Genomic DNA, 27,884 nt, shown 5'->3' on the forward strand with positions numbered 1-27,884 from the left:
CATGTGGTCCTTATGAGGCTGAACACCCTAACATGCACCAAAACCTATTTTTTAAACCCTCGAAGGTGCGACGAACACCCCGACGCTTTTTATATGGGAGTCCCCCCCCCCCGGGCGAAATGTCTGCTGGTATTTTTAAAGCGATCGTTGGTTTATATCTCGATTCCGATACAGCATTCGAACGTCATATGAGCCGGATACCAATCAAAGGTGATTAGGTTTGAATGTACTAGCAACAAAATCATGCATGGCCTTGGTAATTACGAACTGGTAAAGTTCCAAAAGGAATTGGAGGAAAAAATGAAAATATTGCAATAAGTGAATAACTAATTGTGGACAGTGGGAACTAGAGTTGTCAATCATGCTCGCAGGGGAAGCAGGGAGCGAACTAAACGGTATTTGGTATTTTTGTAATAGCTAGTGTTAGTGACGCGAATGTTATATTCTCCTTTGAACTCCATATCAGTGGTAGCCTGCCGAACAGGCGGATTAGCGGGAATGAGCGCTAAACGCGATACACGAGCTCGGACAGCGACCACATTAGCGCTTGTGTTCGCGCTCCGCGTTCGTGAATCGCGTTTCGCTCTCTGCGCCGCTAATCCGCCTGTTCGGCAGGCTATATCAGTTGACATCAACCTCGTTCCCAGGGCTTTTACCTTTGAAATTGCCTCCCAATTCCAAAGTGAAAAGCCCTGGGAACGAGGTTGCAGTTGACAGAGAGGAAGCCAGTTAAGATCTCAAGATCCGCTCCTTCATTTTCTCTTGTTTTTACATCCAGTCAAGAAGTTAATTACACTGGCATAGGATGCTTTGAATCCGTCACAAATATCTGAGTTTGTTTTCAGAAAAGAAATGGGGGAGAGATCCTCGGACTTTGGCGCGGCTTCTGAGTCTTCTGGTGTAGAATCAAAGGAATCAGGTTGTATTACATTTTATAATTTTAATTGAATCTAGCTGTATTTGCCCCCTAAAAAAGCCATTTAAAATAGAATGACTAGTAATTGATTGCTATGACTCTGTCATAGAATGCTTTCATATACTAGAGACGGCGGGCATTGCACTCCCCGCAAGGGGGCCCGGCCGTTTACCTTAAATATATAAAAAAAACTAGAGACGTTTTTAAAACATATCATAAGTGATCGACAACCGACAATACAGTAGAACTCGCATTCCTAAAAGATACCCTTTAAGTAAAAATATTAGCGTTCATTCCTGTACACTATAATTATAGCAAAATCCAAATGTTATCACCCTTAAAAAGAAGACCATCCACCCCTTTGACTGTGGGAGTCCCTCCTGCATCAACAAGCTGGAAGGTGGTTTTCAAGCCAATTATGGAGCTGAGAAAATGTAACGGTCACTAAATTTGTAATCATTGCAATAAAAATTTCTTTTAATGTTTTGCTGAGAAATGTTTAGTCTACTAATGCATTGCTTATATTTAATGATGCAGAAGAAACTATTTCTCCAGAATCCTCTACAGAAGAACGACCTACTCAATTCTCGAGAATTTTTGAGGTACTGGTTTTAAAATTGATATCTGTAAGTCACTACTTCTCAATAAATCAAAGTTTGCCCCAAAAGAATAACTATAAGAACTACTGCTTTTCTTTTCCGTCTTTTAACTTTCACATTTCAGGAAGAACCCATTTTGTTCTTAGGTCTCGACAAAACTTCTAGTCATTGTTATGTATTGTATCTATGAAAGGAAAAGAGGGGGAACCGACATTCAAGAGAGTAAATTGCAGGCTAAGTTTGCGCACCCGTTGCCAAGCCCTATACTTGCTCATATTACTTCCTTAGCGCTTGCTTGGTGTGTAACGTGGCGTGATGTTACGACATGAATTACGTGCACAGTTAGGATGCGCAGTAGCAATGGCGACAAAAGTCCTTAAATAGGGTGTGACAGACAGACCCTTTCCATGCCAATGGGCCATTTTCGATATATTAAAATTCTAACTTAGCTCCGAGGCCTAGTGAATAAAATAAAACAAATCACATCGAGGTCACTGAAGGATGCATAATTATTATTGTTTTTGTTTTATTCCCTCAAGCCCCAGGGACAAGTTAGAATTATGGCCTATTAATAGATGAGTTTAGGCAATTGCTGAAGATGAGCTGTGCTGTTCCTTTTTTTCGTCTCATTTATCTTCTCGTTATTCACCATTAGAACTTGAAATAAACTTCCCCTCTTTATTAAATTCTCTTCAGTATAGTGGTGGATGTAGACATGCTGCTGAAAAGGGCAGGAGGGGGAGAGGGGGTAGGAGAGCATCCAGGGTGTTTTCTTTAATGAAACAGTATTTTTTGCACACATTTTGGTACAGTATACTCCTTAAATCTTATTTAATTAACCCAACTTCAAGTTACTCTTCACTTCATAGATTTTATTAGCAGTTATTATTGTCAAGCACCCTGGCTCAGTGTTATTGACGTTAAATAAATTACTTACTTGCTTACTTCAACCACCGTTTTTAACTATTGTTTTCTTCCCTTTTCAGCTCAGAAAAGTGATCCCGAGGCTCTTGGCGCCAGCTTCTTCTATATCAAGGCAGGTTTACGTCCTTATACTCTTCTGTTTCACTATAAGTGACATATTTTGTGTAAATCCCATCGACCATGTTGCTGGATCGATAGGCCGGTATTGCGACCTTTCCTTGATTTCACAACAATGTAAACTTTTAAACAATATTTCCGAAAAAAGTTCAACGAAAGGGTATTTCTTACACAATAAAAGAAAATTTGAATGTTCGGTTCCGTCGCAGAAAGTTTCCATATCGCAGGCGTAACTTATTCAAACTACGACGGTAACGCGAACGAGAGCGTCGCCAATCAAAAGGTTTAATGAACAGAACGGTGGGTATGCACGTGCATTAAAAATCTTTGTACATTTCTTAGGCGTCCCTTGCAAAGCAACAACGTGAAATGACCAAATTCTGGGTACTTTGGAGAACGTGAACCGCGACTGGTAATATATTGGATTTCCTTTTGGAATTAAACGATTTCATTGCATATTTATCCTGAGCAGGTTGTTAGACCGATAGGTATAGTTACTAGATCTGGATAATTGCTTAATTCGGTAAAGTATATACCAACTTTTTATACTGAAGGCGTGGTCCTCGGTGTCGCTGTCGTCATTGCTACGCGCCCTAATTACGGATTGAAGCTCTTATGAAATTATAACAATTGCGCGATTGGGGATGCTTACCATTTATCAGAATAAACCGGTTGGGATGACCATTGTATAATGGTAAGGGTTTTTCCAAAATCAGCAAACCAACAGAACGAGATGGCGCTTACCATTTGCAATTCGATTTCTCGTAATTGTTTTCGGCTGGTGAGAGACTGGAAACTGGAAAATTTACCAAATGGTAGGGAAATTTCCGCCGTTCCGTTCCGAACGGAGAAAGAGGACTACCTCTGGAGGTAGTCTACAATTTCTGAACGGATTTTCCGGAAAATTACTGTTCCATTTGACTTTCAACCCAAATTTCCGGATTCTTTTGCCAAATGGTAAGCACCCTGGATAACAATCGGGAAGACACTTGGGCCTAGTCCAAACGTCGTGCTACTGCCGTGCCGAGCTCAAATAAATTTGTCCCGGCAGTGTCAGGGTCAGGACAAAAGAACGGCAGTGATTTTATTCAGTCGCACCTAAGATCGGAGGAAGTTTGCTTTGCTGAAGACCATTTAAACGCTAGAAAGTAACGGCAGCTGATGCAACAGGCTTTGAATTCAGTTCGGTACGGTAAGAGCACGCCGTTTAAAGCCAAGTCGCGTTACTGCCATGCTCAGTGGTCGTGCCGAACTTAATTCAGCCTGCAGAACTGATTGGTTTCAAACGTCTTGCTACTGCCGTGCTTAACTGGAATTTAATTCTTAAATTTAGCTCGGCACGGCAGTAGCACGACGCTTGAAATAGGTTTTAGTCCACATTGAAAGTTCGTTGCCCCCCGGAAAAGGCACTAGAGAGATGCCAACTCTGTCCGAAACAAAACTTGTATAGACTGAAACAAATGTTTTGGTCAGCTAGTCGGCAAGCTTGCAACAACAACAACAACAACAACAACAACAACAACAACAACAACAACAACGACAGCAACAACAATCTTTATTTGTAGTCTTTCACACTATAATTCTAAATGAGCAAAAATATCAATGATAAATTTAGAGTACTGGCTGCCTGGAATGACGATAGGGGCTTGCATAGCCAGGCAGCCAGTTGGCATCACTGTTAAATGAAAATAAATTGAAGGTCCGCAAGATAGCACAAATGCACACATAAAAAAAAGGAAAGGAAGAGAAAAAAAAAAAGAAAGGAAATAAAAAACCGCCGTTAGGGAAGTCTGAGGTGATAACATTTATATACGAGTATAAAATATTAATATAGGAGAAGCACACAATTAATAGCTGTGACAACTAATAACACAATACCGTTATATACATATTATATAAGCTTTAAAAGAAAATATAGTAATAAGGCTTGGAAATGTGACAGAATTTAACTAAAGAATAATTAATCAAAACATTAGAGAAATGAAACAACTGCGGTCTAAAATAATGTGAATACATATTACTAATCATATAACTAATAATCTTTAACAATCAACATCACTTTTTACTGATTGCTTAAATTTTGAAAGAGAAAAGGTTTAAGTGGAGCCCCGTACTCATATAGGAGAGGAAAGGAAACCCATGAATTGATTTTCTCATGGTTATCATGGCTAGCGGTATTGCTCGTGGGCGCGTACGCACGACGACGGCGGCGGAGTCGCGTAAGATGGCGGCACTCCAGCTAATAGGTTAACAGAGACACTCTCTTTGATATTGGATATCCATGTTATGGTCAATCGACACCTGTCAAATCAAGGTATCCACTGACCAGTATCGCTTGTCCATACCACAGGCGGAAGTTTAGAGCTCATCGAGGTCACGTGTTTTATCGAAGTTGACCGCTGACCAACTGCTGATTTTCGATTGGATCGCGGGCTCATGTCAGGCTAACTTGCTGTAATCAGGGGCCTGTTTTTCGAAAGCCCCGGAGACTTTTCGGGCCCGCAAAGCTATTTTTAGTTTATCTGTATCTAAAAACAGAAACGATAATACGCCTAAAACTTCTTGTATGAAGGGAACTTGTGGTCATATTAAGAATATGTAAATAAAACAGCTATGTAATCATAAGGTTTTAGATTTTGCTTCCGGTTTGCCGAGGGAAAAGAAATGAAATAAAATTAACAGGTTTAGCAAGAAACCAGTGTTGACAAGTGGTAGGTATTCTTAAAGTTGGGTGGTTCTTGATCTGTTTTACAGCAGATGACAAAACACACAGAAAAAAAACGCAGCGAGCGAAAATAACGTCACTTTCGCTGATGAGTGAAATTATTTGTTGACGCGGAAAAATCGAATAAAAGTAGCAGCCGAGGAGCAAAATGGTGAGTGGAAGGGTAGACTGTGTGGTCACAGGTACAGACTGAAATAAACCAACACTAGCCACAAACATATTTTTAATAATTGTCATGAAGCAGAGGGATTCGCTCCTTCACTTTCCTTTTTTTTTTACATCCAGCCAGAAGTTAATCACACTGGCATAGGATGTTTTGAATCCGTCACAAATACCTGATTTTGTTTTCAGAAAAGAGACGGGGGAGAGATCCTCGGACTTTGGCGCGGCTTTTGAGTCTTCTGGTGTAGAATTAAAGGAATCAGGTTGTATTACACTTTATAATTTTTAATTGAATCTAGCTGTATTTGCCCCCTAACAAAGCCATTTTAAACAGACTGACCAGTAATTGATTGCTATGACTCTGTCTTAGAATGCTTTCATATACTAGAGACGTTTTTAAAAGGTATCATAAGTGACCGACAAGAGGCAAAACAGTAGAACTTGCATTCCTAAAAGATACCGTTATGAGTAAAAAATATTAGCGTTCATTCCTGTACGCTATATTATACCAAAATCCAAAATTTTATCACCCTTAAAAAGAAGACCATCCACCCCTTTGACTGTGGGAGTCCTTCCTGTATCAACAGGCTGGAAGGTGGTTTCAAGGTAACCATGGAGCTGAGGAAATGTAACGGGCACTAAAAAATTGTAATCATTACAATATAAAATTTTTTCAATGTTTTGCTGAGAAATGTATAGTCTACTAATGCATTGCTTATATCCAATGATGCAGAAAAAACGATTTCTCCACAATCCTCTACAGAAAAACCACTTGCACGAACCTCGAGCACTTCAGAGGTACTGCTTTTAAAATTGATATCTGTAAGCCACTACTGGCTTTTTTGTTAAAGTTTACCCAAAAAGAATAACTATAAGAAATACTGCTTTTCTTTTCCGTCTTTTATCTTTCACATTTCAGGAAGAACCCATTTTGTTCTTAGGTCTCAGAAAACTTCTAGTCTTTGTTATGTATTGTATCTATGAAAAGAAAAGAGGGGGAACCGACATCCAAGAAAGTAAATTGCAGGCGAAGTTAGCGCACGCGGTGCCAAGCAATATACTAGCTTTTAGTATAATTTCCAGAGGTGCATATAAGAATTGGACATTCTGATTGGTCGAAAAGCTCATCGTATGACGCTTTATTCACCCCGCTAGAGCTTGGTTACCAAACTCGCAATCTTTGCCATCTCGGCAAGTAAACATGGCGGACAGTTGCTGAGGGAAGTTTTCATTTATTCGAAAGACATCACTCCAAGTCCAGGATTTTTGAAAGGATGGAGAATTTTCAAAATGACTGCTGTCGCCCTTGGACCAAAAATGTTTTCAAGAACTCGTATTCAAGGCGTTTAAGAATCGTGAACGCAGTGGCTGCATCGATCGGTAGCAGGTCAGATAGCTTGGCCGAAATTTATTTTTCTTCAAACTAAGGCCCCGTTTACACGGGTCCGGACAAATGTTTGCACGGACAAAAACTTGCACGGTTCCACCATGCGTTTACAATGGACGGCGGAACTGGACGAATTTTTGAACGTCTAAGTGTGCAAATTTCGGACCTGAAAGAAGCAGGTCAACTTTTTGACCGGCACGGTTCCAAATTTCGTACGGACTCGTGTAAACACCTGAACCGTGCAACGTTTTTTCTCAGATAGCGCGGTTAAGGCCTGGAATCTATTTATGTTTTGTCTGGCTGCTTAGCAAAAATGAAACATTTTGTTACATCTTGTCCCTGGTTTGTTACATTTTGTCTCTGGTTTGTTACATTTTGTCTCTGGTTTGTTACATGTTGTCTCTGGTTTGTTATATGTTGTCTCTGGTTTGTTACATTTGTCTCTGGTTTCATACATTTTGTCCCTGGTTTGTTACATTTTGTCTCTGGTTTGTTACACTTTGTCCCTGGGTTGTTACATTTTGTCACTGGTTTGTTACATTTTGTTAAACTTAATACAGAAGAAACAAACAAAAGCAGATTACATATATGAGGCGACGAGTGGTACTTCGGGAAAATTTCTCCTTGTCGTTATCAGGGTACTTTTCCATAAACATTTTGATTACGTCTTCACACTTGCTCCTGACCGTTTCCCAATCAACTCCTTTCCCTGCTTTTCCTGCTTTGTAGTCTATAACCACATGTAGCAACAAATTAGTTTCTTCATCAGACTACGTAAAGTTTTTGTATGCCGCCATGTTTGATCTGCCGCGTACTGCATCAGCTGCAACATGATTCGCATAGAACATTAGCGATAACCAATCACAACAGAGACGTAAAAAAGCCATCCAAATGCCGCAACTGGTCTAAAATTTGCACGGATCCGTGTAAACACCACTGCAATCTCTAACAGAATTTGCACGGATCCATGTTAACAGCCGGTCCAGGAACAAAATTCGTCCGTGCAAATATTTGTCCGGATCCATGTAAACGGGACCTAAAACTACTCATTTTTGTGTGGCTTACACGAAGTGTGTAGCCACACTATGTCATGACCGGAATTATTTATTTATTTATTTGTCTGCGAGAATTAGTCACGTGGTCTTGTGTCGTACGGTCAGTCATTTCGGTTGTAAGAGTGGTCTCTAGTTTCCCCCTGCTTTTAGTTTTAAAGGTAAGTCGTTTTTCATTTTGAGCTTAGTCTTGAGTTCTAAATCTTATCATTTCTTTTACGTGTCGCAATTAAGTACAAATAACGAAACCCGTTTGCAATTGTTGTTTCACTTTCAGGTGTTCGTGCAAGTTGTCACTCCCGACTCCCCTTGGGAGATTTTTGTCGGTCACGTGACGTGACCATTGGACTTTAGTCGCCATGTATTCAAGTAAGCAAGTGTTTTGAATCGCAGGAGTTTGTCAGAAAGTTGTTATTGTGCCGTTCGTTTAGCTCGAAGCAAACAGTTCGGTAAGTTAACATTTCGCCCTTGCTATTCAAAGAAACATTTCGAACTTAATACCTTTTTGTAATTTTCAGAAAACCTCACACGTATACATTCACACACGTATGCCTTTGATGGAAGCTAAGAGTTTTTTTCAAGTTGTTGTGACTTTGTTCATCGACCGAGGTCGTGCGGTCAATGTGTGCCTTTTGAGCTTGAGCCCATTGTGAGCTGTGGGTTTTCGGCGTTTGTTTGTACTACGGTACTGACAGTTTTCGAAATCAGCGCTTCGTTTCATCAGCCGAAATATTTGTGTAAACATGGCTACCCATTCATTTCCTGAGGCGGAAAAAGGAGCTCGATTGAAAATGTATTCAAGAAGGAGAAATGAAGAAGAGGATCGTGCTGAAAAGGCCGAGCAGTTAAAGCGATCAAAGGCTGGATTAATTGGAGCGTTGAAGAAGCTGAGAGGTGAAATGTGGCCTTTATCAACCGAAGAGGAAAGGAACTTGTCGTCGGTGGATTTGGCTGCAAAACTTGCATCTTATGACGAGATATGGAGAAAATTTGTGAATGCTCACGAGTGTTTTATGGAAATAGTGGAGTCAGAACCTGAAAAACGGAGAGCTCAGGTCATGTACGACGAGGAATTAGCGAGGAAAATGGAATTGGATTGCGCGATAAAACGACTCCGCTGCTTGTCTGGGTCAGAGTCCATATTTAGCCTAAGGTCTGTGAGGCAACTCGAGATCGAACCTGGAAGGAAGAGCGTCGGAACCGTGAATACTGCACTGAAATCTAGTCATGTTAGTGGTAGTGGTAGCATTGAGGCTCGATGAGGGCAGATGGCTTTAGCTAAACTTAATGTGGAGCATTTGAAAAGAAAACAAGAACTTGAGCGCAAATTAACTGAACTTAATCATGCACGAGAATTAATGGAGGCCGAAATGGATGCCGAAAGAGCCTGTGTAAGATTTAGTGTGCTTAATCAAGAAATCGGGGCCGGAAGGGTTAAGGGAACCAGCTCAATTCCCAAAAGGGAAAAAAAGACCACCAGCTTTGGAGCTAATAGACCATGAAGAAAATGTTGTAGGGCAGACAGATGTGAAATTAGAAATGAAGTCTCCAAAACAAGATACCAGTCCAGAGCCAGCTTCCTCTGAATCTATGTTGAAATTACCAATTTCAAAAGTGAGTGAGCAACCAGTAGCACCTCCACAAGAAAATATTATCACCTTATCTGAAATTGAAAGGGTATGTGAACTAACACCCCCAACCTAGAGCACTCAGCGACAGGAAAGGTCAGAGCAAGTGCAAATGCCAGCTAATTTGGATACTGAGGAAAAGATAGTTAACACCTTGTACCAAGTCATGAACATCCCCAAGATAGAAAATATGCACTTTGATGGAAACCCAGTTAACTATGAATCATTCATGCGGAAGTTTGAAACTTGTTTGGAAGATGATGCTGACAATTCTAGAAACCTGCAGTTTCTTATCCAACATTGCACGGGCAAGGCCAGAGATGCCATTGAAAGTTGTGTCAACTTGCCAGTTTCAGAGGGTTACGAGTCTGCAAAGAAAACCTTGGAGGAAAACTTTGGTCTGCCTCATGTTATTGCAAAGGCTCATTTAAAGAAATTGGAACATTTACCACCATTAAAGGTCAGCACTGGGTCAACTCTGTTAGAATTCGCAAGACATCTCGAGATAGCAGAAAGGACCCTCAGGGGAATGGGACCCGAATTCCTCAGTGACCTGAACCACACCAACACCCTGATGGAGCTGAGCAGGAAGCTACCCTACTTTGTGAGAGGAAAGTGGGCAGAATGTGCTGACAGAATTATTGAATCTGGACGACGACCGAAGTTCAGTGATTTTTTTTGAAGTTTGTCAAGGACAGAGCAAAGCTTGTGAATAATGGGTTTGGAGAAGATCTCTTCCTGAGTTCCTTAAGGGAGAAGAAAAGAGTTAACGAGAGAGGTGGAAGGTCTATACCAAAGATAAACTCATTCACAACCAAAGCTGAACCTGGCCTGATTGGAAACCAGGATGGTACGAAGAAGGTATTCGGTCCCAGACGGAAGTGTCCAGCTTGCTCAGCACAGCATGGGCTCTGGAAGTGTGAAAGGTTTAAGTGTCCCTGTCCATAAAAATGGAAAAATAACTCGGCAGGGGTCGAAAACTCCATTTGGCTCATATTTTCATAGTAGGTAGGCTAGGGCATGACAAAAACTACTGGATAGTTTTTTTGGCAAAATATCCTTTTATTTCAAAGAAATATGCAAATTACCAAATTCCGTTAAAATCGTCATTTAACGCACCATTTTTTTACACAAGTTTGAGAGCCTCGCATGCAAAACCACATTATTCTTCCGTCTTTAAAACACTCAAATACTTTTGCACAATGTTTAAATGTGTACTGGGCTGATTTTAGGGAATGTTGCGTTGTCTTTTTGGGTGCAAAATAATTAAATTTCGAAGACATGTATTTCATTCACTTAAAAGTACTTCGTGAATATAATTAATTTTCACCATGTGCGAAACCTTCAAATGGATCAAGCTTCTGGCGGTTGAATCGCAGAAGGATGGTCTACAGATTCCTGTAAAAATTTCTTTGGGCAAATGATTGTGAGCGACACGAGAGCTTTTCAAAGTACGTCAAAAATGCAAATATTTGACCATCCGTCGTCAAATTTCAATTTACGGGTTAGACGTATATTTTAGCATGTGCCACACGACTTGACCTATAATAAGTTGTAATAGACACAGAGCTGATAATTTCGAAATGTTCTAACCTCATTTGCTGTAAAAGGCAGGTCCAAAGCCGATTTGACGTGTTTCTCTCACCATTCGTCGCACGTAAAGCAGAAGTTTGCTTTTGTTTACATAACGTCCGATGTACATCGCCAACTGTCAACTTATTTAACGGTCGAATACCATGAATCTGTGACCTTCTTTCGACGCATATGATCACCACTGCATCTAAGTAAAAAACAGCTAAGTCATTTGTAGATAGTTGCTTGCTTTGCACTACACCAAAGTATTACGTTTGATCATCATAGTTTGATGGCTTGAATCCTTGCTTGCAGCGGTTCCTTGTTCGTCACGCAATGCTGTCATCCCATTTTAGGGGGTAGGGGTAGGACAATTTCTATCTAATACGTAAGGCTCCGTAAGGCTTGGAATCACTGGGAGCACACAATCGTGTTGAGTAGGAAGAGATTGAATTAAGAAATGAAAAGAATGAATAGTTTACCATTGCCCCTGTTGTTATCTTTTACTCGACCACCGCTACCTACATGCCCTGCGTAATACTGTAACGCTCAACTCATACCTACAATAGGTCTTTTCGCGCTATGCAATTATTTTTGGTTTACATGTAATACAGTGGGCTACCCTCGGGGAAATGGGTGGTGACCGCTTAAGAGGCCCTGCACCTAAGAAACGACCGATGATTTCCGGCTAAAAAATAAAATCGGCCTATTTTTATCTCCCAAGTAGAGGTTACCGAATACTATTTAAAAATGAATTTCTTTTGTTTCAGTTCCGCTTTAAACCAAAAATATCGAGCCGCAAAGTTTTTCCGCCTGAAAGCAGCAAAATCAGGCCGAAAATAAGCCCCCGCAAAAAACTGTTTAGAAATTACTATCGCAACGCAAAATAATGAGAAAACTACACAGTGTTGAAGAAAAAGGCCTTTTAATGCAATATCATTCGATAAACATCAAAAAACTGCCGAAGCGATTAACAAATAAAGTTTCAAATATTGCATACTAAATTAGATGGAGCGTTGGAGCTGATTTTAAAATAATTATTTCTCAAAAGTTCAACGCTTTTGAAAGCAATCACAGTGATGAATGAGACATTGGAGGGATACAAATCACGTTTCTGGAAAAACATTTTTCGGCCAAAGTATATTGACCTTGTACAAAGCGTTCAAAGTTACCGTGTTTACCGTTATCCTGCTACTTCGGCGAAACGCTTCTCTTTTGCCAATACGGCCGTGGATAGCGTGGTAAACGCCACTGTAAACCTTGCTAGGCATTCAGAGACTATCCTGAGTAGAAGGATGTAGAATTGAAAGAGAAAGGAAGATGAAAAATACGCAGAAAAAGAAAATAACTCGAAATTACCATCTGCTAACGAAAGTTGAATCTGGAAAATGTCGTCGCGTGACAGCGGCCAATGACGTCATTTGTCACGTAAAGGTCGCAAGAGCGTGGGAAAACGAGTCTGCAATGTCCTTCGGGCGGTCAGCGGCTAGAGATCAAGTCGTGACCCATAACTCAGATCACGCTGCGGCCAAAACGGTGTGGCGGTTGGGGAAGTTTTTCTTTTTGAGTGACCATCATTTGTGAAAAATAACATAACATTGTTCCACTAAACGTTTTCTGGCCGGGAAAAATTGTTTTCCTATTTGTGCATTCGTTTGGATTCCACCGCTATTGATACAAATGACGTCAATGGCCGCTGTCACGCGACGACATTTTCCAGATTCAACTTTCGTTAGCAGATGGTAATTTCGAGTTATTTTCTTTTTCTGTGTATTTTTCATCTTCCTTTCTCTTTTAGTTCTACTTCCTTCTACTTAGGACGGTCTTTGAATGCCTAGCAAGGTTTAAAGTGGCGTTTAACACGCTATCCATGGCCGTATTGGCAAAAGAGAAGTGTTTCGCCGAAGTAGCAGGATAACGGTAAAAACGGTAACTTTGAACGCTTTGTACAAGGTCAATATACTTTGGCCGAAAAATGTTTTTCCAGAAACGTGATTTGTATCCCTCCAATGTCTAATTCATCCCTGTGATTGCTTTCAAAAGCGTTGAACTTTTGAGAAATAATTATTTTAAAATCAGCTCCAACGCTCCATCTAATTTAGTATGCAATATTTGAAACTTTATTTGTTAATCGCTTCGGCAGTTTTTTGATGTTTATCGAATGATATTGCATTAAAAGGCCTTTTTCTTCAACACTGTGTAGTTTTCTCATTATTTTGCGTTGCGATAGTAATTTCTAAACAGTTTTTTGCGGGGGCTTATTTTCGGCCTGATTTTGCTGCTTTCAGACGGAAAAACTTTGCGGCTCGATATTTTTGGTTTAAAGCGGAACTGAAACAAAAGAAATTCATTTTTAAATAGTATTCGGTAACCTCTACTTGGGAGATAAAAATAGGCCGATTTTATTTTTTAGCCGGAAATCATCGGTCGTTTCTTAGGTGCAGGGCCTCTTAATAGGGCTAGCCGCTTAAATAGAGGTTGGTGTACCTTGAATATTTAATTTTTCACTGTCGGGCTATAAATTTCTTGGTGAACATGGAGTCAATTCAAAATAATCATGATAGACGTGTGTTTGAATTATCACTCGTCATGCACCTTCAATTTTAGACTCTTATCTGCCATCGCCCTTTCCAAAACAAAGTTCTTAAATTTTGGGTGGCCGCTTAATAGGGGTAGAGACAATAATGAAACCCTTATCGGAATGACCAAATGGTGGCCGCGGAGGTAACCGGTCAATAGGTGTTTTATTTACAATATTTTGCTGACGATAATTTTGGACTGTATTGAACACAGTCCGCTATTTTCTGTTACATACCAATGCCTCGCCACGAAGCAAACAAAATACGCCAAATAAAATGGCATGGCCAGGGCTATTTACTCACGAAATTACTAATTAAATTTAGTCTGTTATTTTTATTTCAGTTAGTTCTTGCTTCATTGATCTATAATTTGTTTATGGCGATTTTCTTAAAATTCTAGTGAGTACAGGCACTAGCTTTATCAGCTGTTGTCTGAAACGTCAGAACGTACAACAAACGTGATTTGGACCGACGCCACGTACACTATAGAACACGATTTTATAAATATACACTTATTATTATATATATGAACAAACAGGTGAACAATGATTAAATTGTTTCACTTATCCTGAGAGTACTCTATACAAAATAGATCAAACTGTGCAGCATATTCCGTGACAGCATTGCGTGACGAACAAATAACGGCTGTAAGATTGTGCTGCGCCGACACGCTTATCAGCAATGGTCAGCAATGGATCAAACGCAATATTTTGGCGAAGCTTAAAGCAAATGACTCAGCCGTTTTAGACTTAGATGCAGTGATGTTCATAAGCGCAGAAAGATGGTCACAGATTCATAGTATTCGACCAATAATAGGTTGACAGTAGGCAATGTACATCGGACGTTAACCTTGTGTAAACAAAAGCAAACTTCTGCTTTATGTGCGACGAATGGTGAGAGATCCACTAGAAACACGTCAAATCGGCTTTGGACCTGCCTTTTACAGCAAATGAGGTTAGAACATTTCGAAATTATCAGCTCTGTGTCTATTACAACTTATTATAGGTCAAGTCGTGTGGCACATGCTAAAATATACGTCTAACCCGTAAATTGAAATTTGACGACGGATGGTCAAATATTTGCATTTTTGACGTACTTTGAAAAGCTCTCGCGTCGCTCACAATCATTTGCCCAAAGAAATTTTTACAGGAATCTGTAGACCATCCTTCTGCGATTCAACCACCAGAAGCTTGATCCATTTGAAGGTTTCGCACATGGTGAAAATTAATTATATTCAGGAAGTACTTTTAAGTGAATGAAATACATGTCTTCGAAATTTAATTATTTTGCACCCAAAAAGACAACGCAACATTCCCTAAAACCAACCCAGTACACATTTAAACATTGCACAAAAATATTTTCCAGTTGTCTGGAAGTCGTCAAAGAAAGCGCAGCTGTGTTTGAACTCAGTAGAAGTCGCTGGAAGCGTTCGTGTAAACCATGAAGGAAACCGAAATGAACAAAAGGTCTTCCCATCGCAAGCGAAAGCACGAATCACGTAAGTACTCTATTTAACAATTAGATTATGAGCTCGAGATTTCTATGAGGTGATAGTTCATGAGGCCTTCGGCCTCATCAACTATCGCCACATAGAAATCGAGAGCGAATAATCTAATTGTTTTAGTGGAATTCTTACTATAATTACGTTCAAATAACGGTTTCCAATTATTTCTTGACGTGTTATTAAACTTTGCGCCTGAAAAAGGTCGCTCGGATTGAATTGTCATTTAAATTTGAAGTTGTGTGCACGCGCGCATCAGTTTTTCAATAATTTCAACTTTTTGAAAAGTCAAGAAACCGTATATATCCTTCGTTTAGACTTCTCGGGAATTTAATTATCCATTTGCATCAACATTTTCCTCCAAAAATTTGGAAAAACGAAAAAAACGTCTCATTTCCTAGCCGACCTCCAGCCACTGCACACTAATGTCTGATAGTGTTCAATGGCTCAGCCAATCAGATTACAGCATTTGCATTAGTATACTAGTAGAATTCTACTGAAAATGTTTAGATATCAATATGCCGATAATTCGTTATTAGTCTATCAGTAAAACTTCAATAATGGCATCGCGTAAACAACCGCGCCACGTTTGGCCAGTTAGGTCCAGCGTCAATATTATTACTATAAGCTACTATAGAGAGCTATGAAAGGTCTAGGCTGCAAGTTACATTGACGGTGGTTTTAGCGGGGATTATTTGCTCAAGATGGTAAAAACTGGCAAAATAGGTCAAAATAACTAAAATACACTCGACCGCTTTCCATCGCGTCAAAAGCGGGCAAATCAAAACCACCAGCTTCGCATACAGGAATCAAAAGATATCATTTTTTCCTCCAGCTCTTCTCAGCAGTCCGGAATCCTAAATCCCCGAATCTGATTGGCCAATTGCGCACCACTCTAGCGGTCTAAATTTCCTATGCGGATACCGAATACAGACCGCTCAGAAATGTCCAGCTTAGGCAACTTTTCAAGCCATAAAACAATGTCAAATGCCATAAAACAATGAAGCCATAAGCCATAAAACAATGTCAAATGTAAACATTCAACACTTTAGCAACTTTTAAGCTTTTTGTTACACCATAAAACAACGTAAAATGAAATCATTCAGTCAACAAACTGGCAACATATCAAACTTTTTTGTCGCTTTTCGTGCCCGAAATATTAAACTGACGTGTACTCCAGTTTTGAACTGAACAGCTTCAACTAAAACTCATCGCAAAAGTTGCTTTCCAAGCAATACCGTAGAGAAAAAAAATAAACACGTTATTTGCCGGCCTTGGTCGATCCGTATTGGGAAAAACTGTGCCCTCGGTCTTGAGTACGGCCCGAGGCAGGGGTTGTGCTGGCCAGATATTCACCCTACATAATATCATTGAACATGCGGTGCACAGAGTGGTAGAGGCAGTTTTATATCCTCTTCTGTAGACTTCCAAAAGGTCTTTCATAGTGTACACAGAGAGAGCTTGTAGCGCATACTTCAAGACTATGGTGTCCCCCTGAAGATTGTCCAACTTACCCAAAGCTTCTACAAAGCATTCTCTTGTTGTGTCAAGGGCGGTGATATCTGCTTTGAGGTCCAAACAGGAATTAGGTAAGGTTGCGTGATGTTTGCATTTCTATTTAACTTGGTCATTGAGTGATATGTCGTTTCACGAAAGACCAACCCAGGGGCATTCGGTGGACCCTCATCTCCACCTTAGAGGATCTGGATTTCAACGATGATATAGCACTCGCATCTTACACCCACTGCCACATGCAAGAGAAGACAAGTATACTAAGCACTTATGCTCATCAACAAGGACTCAACATCAACCTCACCAAAACAGAAGTCATGGCTCTTAACACCTCTAGCCCTCAACCAATCTAGATAGGGGAAAAAGATCTCCCTATGACTGAGCAATTTGAGTACTTGGATAGCATTGTCAGATATGATGGCAGAGCAGGCATATATTTCCAAAGCCGGCTAAACGAAGCCAGGAACTCCTTCAAATTAAAACGCTAAACAATGTGTGGCGCACCAAACTCAAGATCTACCATAGCTGTGTTCTGTCTACGCCTTTTGTATGGGTCAGAATGCTGGCGAATGGCAGAAAGTGATCTGAGAAAGCTGTCGACCTTCCACACGAAACGTCTGTGAAACGTCCTTCGTATTTTCTGGCCTCAGACCATTTCCAACAAGGATCTGCTTATACAACGCGAACAAGAGTGCATTGGTACCATCATCATGCAGAGACGATGGCGATGGATGGGTCACGTCATCAGGAGGGAGAGAGACTCGGTTTCGAAGATGGCACTCCACTGGACATCGGAGGGTAGGCGCAAGCTTGGCAGACCCAAAAATACATGGCGACGCACTGTCGAGGCAGAGATGAGGGACTTGGGCGATAGCTGGAGCTCCATTCAAAAGCCGGTCGGAGACAGACACTTGTGGAGGTCCTTTGTTGCTACCCTGTGCGCCAGTGGGCATGATGGGCAGTGAGTGAGTTCACCTGGAATACTTGTGCTTATACACTGTTCCACAGGGGACAACTGATACGTTATCCGACTCCGTGGGCTTCATGATGAGCTCTCATGGGTTGTGTGCTTTCTTGGTTCCCCCTGTTAGCCTTTTAGCCAGCTTCTGGAAACTGGCTGGAACTGGAAATTCGGATATAACACACTGCGTTATGATATCCTTGAACAAAATAACTTTTTCTGGCACCAAAATGACTTGCGGTAAGTTTTGAAGCTTTTTGTGGAATTCAGACAATTTAGGAGAAGTCAGGATTATTTTTTCCTCGAGAATTTGAAAGTTGCTCTATTGAAATTCAATATTAAGTGATGAGAAGACGTCATTTGTAAAACCAAACAAACGAATCAAGACTTCAAGCCCCTTAGCCTCGGGAAAAATCAAGACTCTGAGTCAGCTTCGTATAAAAATCGGGACTGTGAGAAGCAACTAACGGCTAAAAAGCGACACTGCGAGACCCGTCAAATTCAACTAAAATTTTATGAGACCCAGAGTTTTTGAAGGACCATTTGCCACCCCTATTAAAGGCAACAAAAACTCCGTGGTGTTTCGGAGCTCCCTTTATGCCTTCGATTTATGAGAAACGGGACTCAATAAGCGGGTTTCCTCAGCGTAAATTCATTTTTGCTGTTTCTTCATGATAATAGCCCAGCTTAAGAGATTTCTTATCAACAGCTCGATACCAGGAGAAAACCTTTCTAAATACAACCAATGAACCTTGCGATTGCGATTTCCCTATAAGTATTGCTATAAACAGCGAAATATTTGTCACAGATTTTCGATTTGGACAGAGTTCTTGAATTCAGAACGCATATTTTCTCATCTAAAATTGTTTTAATATCACGGGCTTCCCAAATTAAGTCCGACGCAAGTACACCGTCTGAATCAGCCGTCGCTCCAAAGTCGCTTTAAAGTCGAACTTAAGGACGTCCGCGCGAAAATTTTCCAGTAGATGGATTTTTTAAAATTTTTTACTGCATTCAGATAATGAGTTACTTGTGCCAGAAATGCAAAAAAAATTGGGGGTCACCGACTTCGTTTCAAAGATAAAGCCTGTGCAAAACTACCCTGATTTGGATAAATTGACGCACGTAATTCAGCATGGTCCACAGGGGTTTATAGTTAAAAATATCGAAAGTGAGTCAACGGAGGCAAACGATCTTAGTCATAGTTTGTAGAAGTGGGTCTGCTGCGTAAATAATTCCAAATGTTGCCAACGTTTTCACAAAACTTTACCCTTCAAGAGGCATTTGAAACCGCCGCACAGATAAACGAGGAGCTAAAAAGAACGGAATTCGATGGTGCATTTCGCAGAAAATTCAAACTTCTAATCGATAGATTCTCTTCATTTTTTCACAAAACGTAAAAAACGGTAGAGAAAGTGATCCATGAAAAGAAAAATAGGGGTTACCGTACGTCCAAGATCGTTAAATCCAGGCAAAGCTATAGCAGTAGCCGTCTGCCCTATCAATTAATCATTTTGTTAAACCCATTTTGAAATCACTGGCTATCCTTACAATCTAATTGGCTCTCAATGGTGCGATTTATTCACGAATCGCACTATTTTTTGCTCTAAATCGCATCTTTTTCTCAGCCATTGAGAATGGGACAGTAAAACAAAACAACAAATCAGATTTCAATATTAGTTTAAAGTAAACAATAAAATTTCAGGAAAATGAAAGGCAAAAAGCCATTGTGTGGGGAATTTAGCAACTAGTATAGCCAAAACTTTATTGTTATTGTGTTTTTTTTTTCCAAAAAAATTGACGAATGTAATTAATTACAGTTTCTAAATGACGATTGTCAGCTCCTTCAGGCTGAACACCTACTTTAATGGAAGTTTCCAACTTTCAGTGTCCATTTTGATGAATATTTTGGCGATTTTTCTTCAACATCTGCTCAAAATCCGTATGATACCGAGTCCAGTAAAACATAAACAAACGAAAACCACACAACAACAAATTCAGGGCCATCTCAAGAAGGTAGATGTTTCCAGGTTTCTGGCAGTTTCAAACGAAGCAACAAAAGAGCTCAGCTCTGTCGCTGTGAATAAACATAGTCAAAATACACCCCGCTCCACAAAACAGTGAATGAATGAACGTCTTACGAAGCTGGTGTTAGTCCTGCCATCTTGGCAATGTCTTGAAACAAATGGCGCCGCAAGAACTTGACAAGGTCCTGAGTATTGAGTCCTTCGCCGAGGTCACAAAAAGAAACGGAGATGATAACGAGCTGGACTCCCTTAAAATCATGCCATTAAACTGTATGAAAGAAAAAAAACGTACCATCCACTGGGCATCGTGCACTCGAGGGAGTTTCACAACTCAAAAGAAATCCATCGCAGAATTACGCAGGATGCACCTTCAAATTCCTTCTCCAAAGACAATGAAAAGTCTCAGCCTCAACCACACAAGAAAGAAAGACCTTCCATCATTGATTCAAGCGACGAGAATTGAACTTTTATACCTGAAGCAGACTATTTTCGTTCTGACTTCAAAACCGCTTGTTTCTTTGTCATGCTCGGATGAGTTTTCGTCACATGACATCGTTTTGCATACTAAATGAGACGTAAAGGCGTTTCCGGTTCCGCTTTTTTTTTTTAACAAACCGGCTACTGGAACAATACACCAAAAGTCTAAAAATTAAGGCGATAAAATTGTGCGATTTCAAAATGGATCTAATAAAGTGGCTATTGAACTTCACGTCGTGCAATTTTGGTCTGAAATCATAATTGTGATTTCAAATCGAACTCGCGCTACGCGCTCGTTCGATTTTGAAATCACGCGTATGATTTCAGACCAAATTGCACTCCACTCAGTTCAATTACCATTATTTATTAGTAGTAACAATCGCGCGCGCTCGATGCATGACGTGGCGTGTGAATTTGCGTGCGCAGTAAGGCTGCACAGGGAGCCTTCACATCCGTGTAGAATATGAATAAAAGATCAACCTACCTTTATCGCAAGGCCTATCGCGCGTGTTTTGTGTTTTGTGGCGGCCATTTTGATTTTTAAATACGTGCGCGGTCTGCTAGTGCGAGGTCTGGAACCGACAATTACGGGAATCGCTCGGAGCCTTCTCGGAGCTCTATTATTGTCGGTGAGCGTTAGGCTCCTTCGAAAATTTGCGAATTTTCCCCCCCGTCCCAGACTTCTTAAATTTCGGTTCCAGACTTCGCACTAGTGACCGCGTATTAAAAATTCAAAATGGCCGCATCAAAACACAAAACACGCGCGATAAAGGTAGGTTCAGCCTTTAATCATATTCTAATCGGAATTGATGACTCCCTGTGAGGATGCGCTGAGACAATTAGCGCGAAGGTCCTTAATCGAGTTTGCTTTGGCATATGAGTGTAGCGGCCTTCGGAGTTTCGACTCATGAAAAGTTTGGCATCTGAACTGGGCCTTAGTTTTTAAGCTCGTGCTAAGAATAGGCTAGCAATAGCATTCAGAAAAAGTACAACGCTTTAAGGTTACTCCAAACCTTCGCTGGTGTCCTCTAGAAAAAAATTCGTACGCACGCTGTTTTCAAGGAAACCTCCACAAACTATACATCAATAGAAAGGTTATGAAATGTTAATGTTTAATATTTTATTTTCATTTTCTGGGAAATGTTACCTTGAATAAAAAACTTCAATTTGGTTGGAAAAAAGAAAATTTGGAAAAAGTAGCCCCGCAAAGGTTTGGAGTAACCTTAAGTTCAATTAACATTTTATAAGTTCATAATTCATTTCAAACCTTTCTCTTGAGGATTTCTGTAAAGAAATTTGTGGCAGATTTAACTGTCTAAGATAACAAGCCGAGAACCCACCTCTTTTCAATTTGTGAGTGAAAAGTGATTATTATATTTATGCAGCTCTTGAATTTCCTCATCTTCAAATTTTTGATTTAGGAATCGCCCATTCATTATGTGGCCTCCACAACTCGTAAAGTCGTGGAAGATGAAAAACCAAGCTTGTCCTGTGACGAAACATTGACAGTTACTCTGTTAAGTAGTGAATGGAAGTCATCAAAGGTTGGCTTGTCGACCATCAACAGAGAACTTGCAGTACAATTGGCAAAAGACCCTAATGTGGAGGTTTATGTCTTTCTTCCCAAATGTAGCGAAGAAGATAAGAAAGATGCCCGTAGTCACAGTGTTCAGCTCATTGAAGCAGAAGAACTTCCAGGTTTTGAGCCAATTGATTGGTTGACTTCTTTACCCAAAGGTCATCTTCCTCACTGTGTAATTGGACACGGACTTCACCTTGGTCGACAAATACCACTCATAAAGCGACAGCATGATTGCAAGTGGATTCAAGTTGTCCACACAGCTCCTGAAGAGCTTGGGATGTACAAGAGTAATGAAGGGGCAATTTCGAAATGGGAAGAAAAACATCAAGAAGAGGTAAAACTCTGCGAGCGGGCTGATCAAGTTGTCGCTGTTGGGCCCAAGCTGGCAGATGCCTACTCTCGTTACCTCCGTTCCAGTAGGAAAGATCAAGATGTTATGAATATCACCCCAAGCATTTTCGAGGAGTTTGACAATGTTCAACAAGCCTCTGAAGAAAGAAGGAAGTTTTCTGTTCTGGTATTTGGACGAGGTGATGGCGAAGATTTCAAGTTAAAGGGATATGACATTGCTGTTCAGGCAGTTGCCGAACTGAAAGACCCATCCTACCAGCTCATGCTTGTTGGAGTACCAGAAAGAAAAGGGGATGAAGTGGCAGAAAAGTTACTCCAGCATGGTCTCTTCCGAGGTCAGCTAACTGTTCGCCGCTTTAAGGAAAGTAGGGAAGAGCTAGCCAAATTGTTCTGTGAGGTCGATCTGGCAATCATGACATCGAGGACTGAGGGCTTTGGCTTGGCTGCTCTAGAAGCTCTATCTGCTGGTCTTCCTGTACTTGTGAGTGGTAACTCAGGACTTGGAGATGCTCTGAAGGAGGTTCCTTCAGGTACCTCTCACGTAGTTGATTCCGAAGATCCAAAAGAATGGGCCAAGGCTATCAACACCGTCCGTAAAAAAGGTATAGAGCTTCGACTTGAAGAGGCTAACCTTCTTCGTGCAAAGTATGCAGACAAGTACAGCTGGCGGAAGCAGTGTGATTGTCTTGTGAAAAAGATGCTGCACCTTTCGTTTGGTAAGATAAATGACTTTGCATTGCCCTTTTGTTTAGTAACCTTTACGAATAAATCAGATTTCCATGAGGTGATAGCTGAAAATGTGGAAGGCCTCATCAACTGTCATCTCATAGAAATCAAAAGGGAATAATCTGATTCAATGTTTTGGCAGAATTCTGACCAAATTTTCTTTAAATGCCGATTTCCAATTAACTCTCGACACATCACGGTTTAGTAAAATCGCGTGCGGATTGAGTTGCCGTTTGATCAAAGCTTGCAGGTCTTTACACACGCTCGTCAGTACGTTGAACCTCGGGATTTCAAAGCAGCATAACAGTCAATTTCCTTTCAGTAGAAATTGTATTATTTACATCTTCCTCTGAAACATAGGAGAACTACAAATGGTACAATGCCTATAATACAATGCTGCAAAACATCCACTTCAAACACGGGTTCCCTTTGAGCGAATACTCAACGTCTATATCTGGCGCAACCGAGTTGACTATTGCTCATGTAAAACAAGAGTGAATAGTCATATTGTGTTTAGCAGACTCTCTAAAGGACTGCAAATTTCAAATAATATTGCACTAGTTTCGTTTACAAACTTCAACTTCATCCACATGTGGACAATGAGACGTCCTTTCCCGTGCTTAAAAAAGGGCCTTTTGGGGGTTATATTCTGTTTTGGGTCTCGTTTGAGCCTATTAAGAAATTTTTGGACCAACAGTTTGGCCTTACTCGCACGTTCTCGTCACTAATATACCTGAGTAACTCCCCCACCTACGCCGAGTGTTTTTTCATTTTATTAGCCCTTGAAGTAAATTAAATTTAAACCCCAGGAAACATCCAAGACAAACTGGAACAAGTGCAAAATCAAGTAGAAAAGGCGAACGAAAAGATGAAAAATTTGGGGAAGCTAACGGAGATAAACCCAGAAGCAGGTTAGTTCACAGTGAAAGGTTGCAACATGGAATTATTTGCACACGCAAATAATTAATCATAGCAATAACAAACGTAAAAATAAAAACGTTGACCAAGGAAAGTTCAAAGTTCAAAGAACTTAAAGTACTTAAAAAAGCTATTCGAAGAAGGGAACATTTATCTTGCTATTTTGCTAGAAGTACGAAATTTCAAGTGTCAATCATTTCTTGAGAGCTGTTCTGTCTCCTGTATAATGACTGCGTCATGTATTCAGCATTGTTTCTTACACTTCTGAAAAATAAAGGACACGAAAAAAAGGGTCCTGTTAAACGTGGGCGTTAGGAGTGCCTGCCTGTAAAAATCAGACAAATTCTTAATTTCGCGGCAAGGGTCGAAAATTCGATTTCGCTCATATTCTCATGGTAGATAGGCTAGGGCATGACAAAAACTACTGGATAGTTTTTTTTGGCAAAATATCCTTTTATTTCAAAGAAATATGCGAATTACCAACTTCCGTTAAAATCGTCATTTGACGCACCATTTTATTAAGCAAGTTTGAGAGCCTCGCATGCAAAACCACATCATTCTTCCGTCTTTAAAACACTCAAATATTTTTGTGCAATGTTTAAATGTGTACTGGGTTGGTTTTAGGGAATGTTGCGTTGTCTTTTTGGGTGCAAAATAATTAAATTTCGAAGACATGTATTTCATTCACTTAAAAGTATTTCGTGTATATAATTAATTTTCACCATGTGCGAAACCTTCAAATGGATTAAGCTTCTGGTGGTTGAATCGCAGAAGGATGATCTACAGATTCCTGTAAAAATTTCTTTGGGCAAATGATTGTGAGCGACGCGAGAGCTTTTCAAAGTACGTCAAAAATGCAAATATTTGACCGTCCGTCGTCAAATTTCAATTTACGGGTTAGACGTATATTTTAGCATGCGCCACATGACTTGACCTATCATAAGTTGAAATAGACACAGAGCTGATAATTTCGAAATGTTCTAACCTTATTTGTTGCAAAAGGCAGGTCCAAAGCCGATTTGACGTGTTTCTCTCACCATTCGTCGCACAAAAAGCAGAAGTTTGCTTTTGTTTACACAAGGTTAACGTCCGATGTACATCGCCAACTGTCAACCTATTATTGGTCGAATTCCATGAACCTGTGACCATCCTTCTGCCCATATGAACATCACTACATCTAAGTCAAAAACGGCTGAGTCATTTCTTGATAGTTGCTTGCTTTGCACTGCGCCAAAATAATACGTTTGATCGATTGCTGACCATTGCTGATAAGCGTGTCGGCGCAGCACAATCTTACAGCCGTTATTTGTTCGTCACGCAATGCTGTCACGGCATATGCTGCACATTTTGATCTATTTTGTATAGAGCACTCTCAGGATAAATGAAGCAATTTAATCATTGTTCACCTGTTTGTTCATATATATAATAATATGGTATATTTATATAATCGTATTTTATAGTGTACGTGGCCTCTGTCCAAATCACGTTTGTTGTACGTTTTGATGTTTCAGACAACAGCTGATAAAACTAGTGCCTGTACTAACTAGAATTTTAAAAAAATCGCCATAAAACAAATTATAGATCAATGAAGCAAGAACTAGCTGAAATAAAAATAGGAAATCGCAACGTGTCTAAAACAGACTAAATTTGATTAGTAATTACGTGAGTAAATAGCCCTGGCCATGCCATCTTATTTGGCGTATTTTGTTTGCCTGGGGGCGAGGCATTGGTCTGTTTGTAACAGAAAATAGAGGACTAGTGTCAATACGGTCCAAAATTATTGTCAGTAAAATATTGTAAATAAAACACCTATTGACCGGTTACCTCCGCGGCCACCATTTGGTCGTTCCGATAAGGGTTTCATTATTGTCTTTACCCCTATTAAGCGGCCACCCAAAATTTAAAAACTTTGTTTTGGAAAGGGCGATGGCAGATAAGAGTCTGAAATTGAAGGTGCATGACGAGTGATAATTCAAATACACGTCTATCATGATTGTCTTGAATTGACTCCATGTTCACCAAGAAATTTATAACCCGATAGTGAAAAATTAAATATTCAAGGTACACCAACTTCTATTTAAGCGGCTAGCCCTATTAAGCGGTCACCACCCATTTCCCCGGGGGTAGCCCACTGTATTACATGTAAACCAAAAATAATTGCACAGCGCGAAAAGACCTAGGTATAAGTTTAGCGTTACAGTATTACGCAGGGCATGTAGGTAGCGGTGGTCGAGTAAAAGATAACAACACGGGCAACGGTAAACTATTCATTCTTCTCATTTCTCAATTTAATCTCTTCCTACTCAACACGATTGTGTGCTCCCAGTGGTTCCCAGCCTTACAGAACCTTATGTATTAGGATAGAAATTGTCCTGCCACTACCCCCTAAAATGGGATGACAGCATTGCGTGACGAACAAGGAACCGCTGCAAGCAAGGATTCAATCCATCAAACCACGATGATCAAATGTAATATTTTGGTGTAGTGCAAAGCAAGCAACTATCTACAAATGACTTAGCAATTTTTGACTTAGATGCAGTGGTGATCATATGTGTCGAAAGAGGGTCACAGATACATTGTATTCGACCATTAAATAAGTTGACAGTTGGTGATGTAATCGGACGTTGTGTAAACAAAAGCAAACTTCTGCTTTATGTGCGACGAATGGTGAGAGAAACACGTCAAATCGGCTTTGGACCTGCCTTTTACAGCAAATGAGGTTAGAACATTTCGAAATTATCAGCTCTGTGTCTATTTCAACTTAACATTGGTCAAGTCATGCGGCGCATGTTAAAATATACGTCCGTGAATTGAAATTTGACGAAGGAATGGTCAAATATTTGCATATTTAACGTTCTTTGAAAAGCTCTCGCGTCGCTCACAATCATTTGCCCAAAGAAATTTTTACAGGAATCTGTAGATCATCCTTCTGCGATTCAACCACCAGAAGCTTAATCCATTTAAAGGTTTCGCACATGGTGAAAATTAATTATATACACGAAGTACTTTTAAGTGAATGAAATACATGTCTTCGAAATTTAATTATTTTGCACCCAAAAAGACAACGCAACATTCCCTAAAACCAACCCAGTACACATTTAAACATTGCACAAAAATATTTGAGTGTTTTAAAGACGGAAGAATGATGTGGTTTTGCATGCGAGGCTCTCAAACTTGCTTAATAAAATGGTGCGTCAAATGACGATTTTAACGGAAGTTGGTAATTTGCATATTTCTTTGAAATAAAAGGATATTTTGCCAAACTGAAAAAACTATCCAGTAGTTTTTGTCATGCCCTAGCCTATCTACCATGAAAATATGAGCGAAATCGAATTTACGACCCTTGTCGAGTTATTTTCCATTTTTATGGACAGGGACTCTTAAGAGCAACCTGTAAAAGCTTTAAACTAAATCTGACAAGGTAAAGTCTGCATGCGAGCCAAGTGGCCAATCAGGCCGGAGCTTATCCCGGTTTCTGTAGCATGAAGCGACTAGGAGTATTTCTACTCCCCCCTGGATGGGATGCTAGTCCATCGCAGGGTTACCCCCAGCATTAAGTTCGTCGGTACCCATTTATACACCTGGGTGGAGAGAGGCACTGTGAGAGTAAAGTGAATTGCCCAAGAACACAACACAATGTCCCCGGCCAGGGCTCGAACCCAGACCGCTCGATCCGGAGACGAGCGCACTAACCATGAGGCCACCGCGCCTCCCACACTAAATCTGACAAGCTGGTTTTTTTTTTCCGTCGCAGAAAACCTGAAAGAGGAATTGGGACATCAAGTGAAAAACGTCCGTAAAAAGTTAGACTCCTTGGGAGAATCAACCCAAGATGAAGGTCAGTAGACGTAACGATATTTGAAGGTAGAAAGATTAGATTCCATCTTCAGTCACGAAAAAGGTTACCTTGTAACTTACGCGGTAAAACTTAACTGATACATTTATAAACAAACGGGAAAAATGACGGGATGACTGTTTAGAAATTAATGTTGGTAATTAGTCATGCTCCTGCATTAGAATATTTGCCGCGCTATTATAAACAATAACTTCCATTTGGCGCGAAAACATACTCGGATATTTGTTCGGGGACTTTCTCTGTTGGGAGAAGCGAACAGTTTTCCGAGAGCTTAGCTCGAGGGAAACTGTGAGCTTTGAGGAAGAGAGAATG

At 40.3% G+C, this 27,884-nt stretch overlaps 2 protein-coding genes and 1 long non-coding RNA gene across 3 annotated transcripts in view; all 3 read left to right on the plus strand.

The window, feature by feature from the left end:
- Positions 1-4,296, plus strand: part of LOC149107677 (uncharacterized) — a 5,609-nt gene extending 1,313 nt beyond the window's left edge. Inside the window, exons 1-3 of the mRNA XM_089295370.1 lie at positions 1-919; positions 1,454-1,518; positions 2,502-4,296. The exon at positions 1-919 is cut by the window's left edge and continues 1,313 nt beyond it. Coding sequence (XP_089151496.1) covers positions 853-919; positions 1,454-1,518; positions 2,502-2,789 — 420 coding nt within the window. The 5' untranslated portion in view covers positions 1-852 and the 3' untranslated portion in view covers positions 2,790-4,296. The remainder of the gene's footprint in view (positions 920-1,453; positions 1,519-2,501) is intronic.
- Positions 4,297-5,429: 1,133 nt separating this feature from the next.
- Positions 5,430-27,884, plus strand: part of LOC110062433 (uncharacterized) — a 30,128-nt gene continuing 7,673 nt past the window's right edge. Inside the window, exons 1-6 of the mRNA XM_089296122.1 lie at positions 5,430-5,444; positions 5,592-5,706; positions 6,177-6,241; positions 21,561-22,788; positions 23,608-23,709; positions 27,471-27,554. Of these exons, the coding sequence (XP_089152248.1) occupies positions 5,430-5,444; positions 5,592-5,706; positions 6,177-6,241; positions 21,561-22,788; positions 23,608-23,709; positions 27,471-27,554 (1,609 nt within the window). The remainder of the gene's footprint in view (positions 5,445-5,591; positions 5,707-6,176; positions 6,242-21,560; positions 22,789-23,607; positions 23,710-27,470; positions 27,555-27,884) is intronic.
- On the plus strand, positions 12,351-13,275 carry LOC149107678 (uncharacterized). Its single transcript, XR_016208957.1, has 2 exons — positions 12,351-12,824; positions 12,901-13,275. It is a non-coding gene; the product is annotated as an uncharacterized LOC149107678 (long non-coding RNA).

This window comes from Orbicella faveolata, unplaced genomic scaffold, assembly GCF_042242905.1.
Source record: "Orbicella faveolata isolate gen_17 unplaced genomic scaffold, um_ofav_v1 contig_26, whole genome shotgun sequence".
NCBI lineage: Eukaryota > Metazoa > Cnidaria > Anthozoa > Scleractinia > Merulinidae > Orbicella > Orbicella faveolata.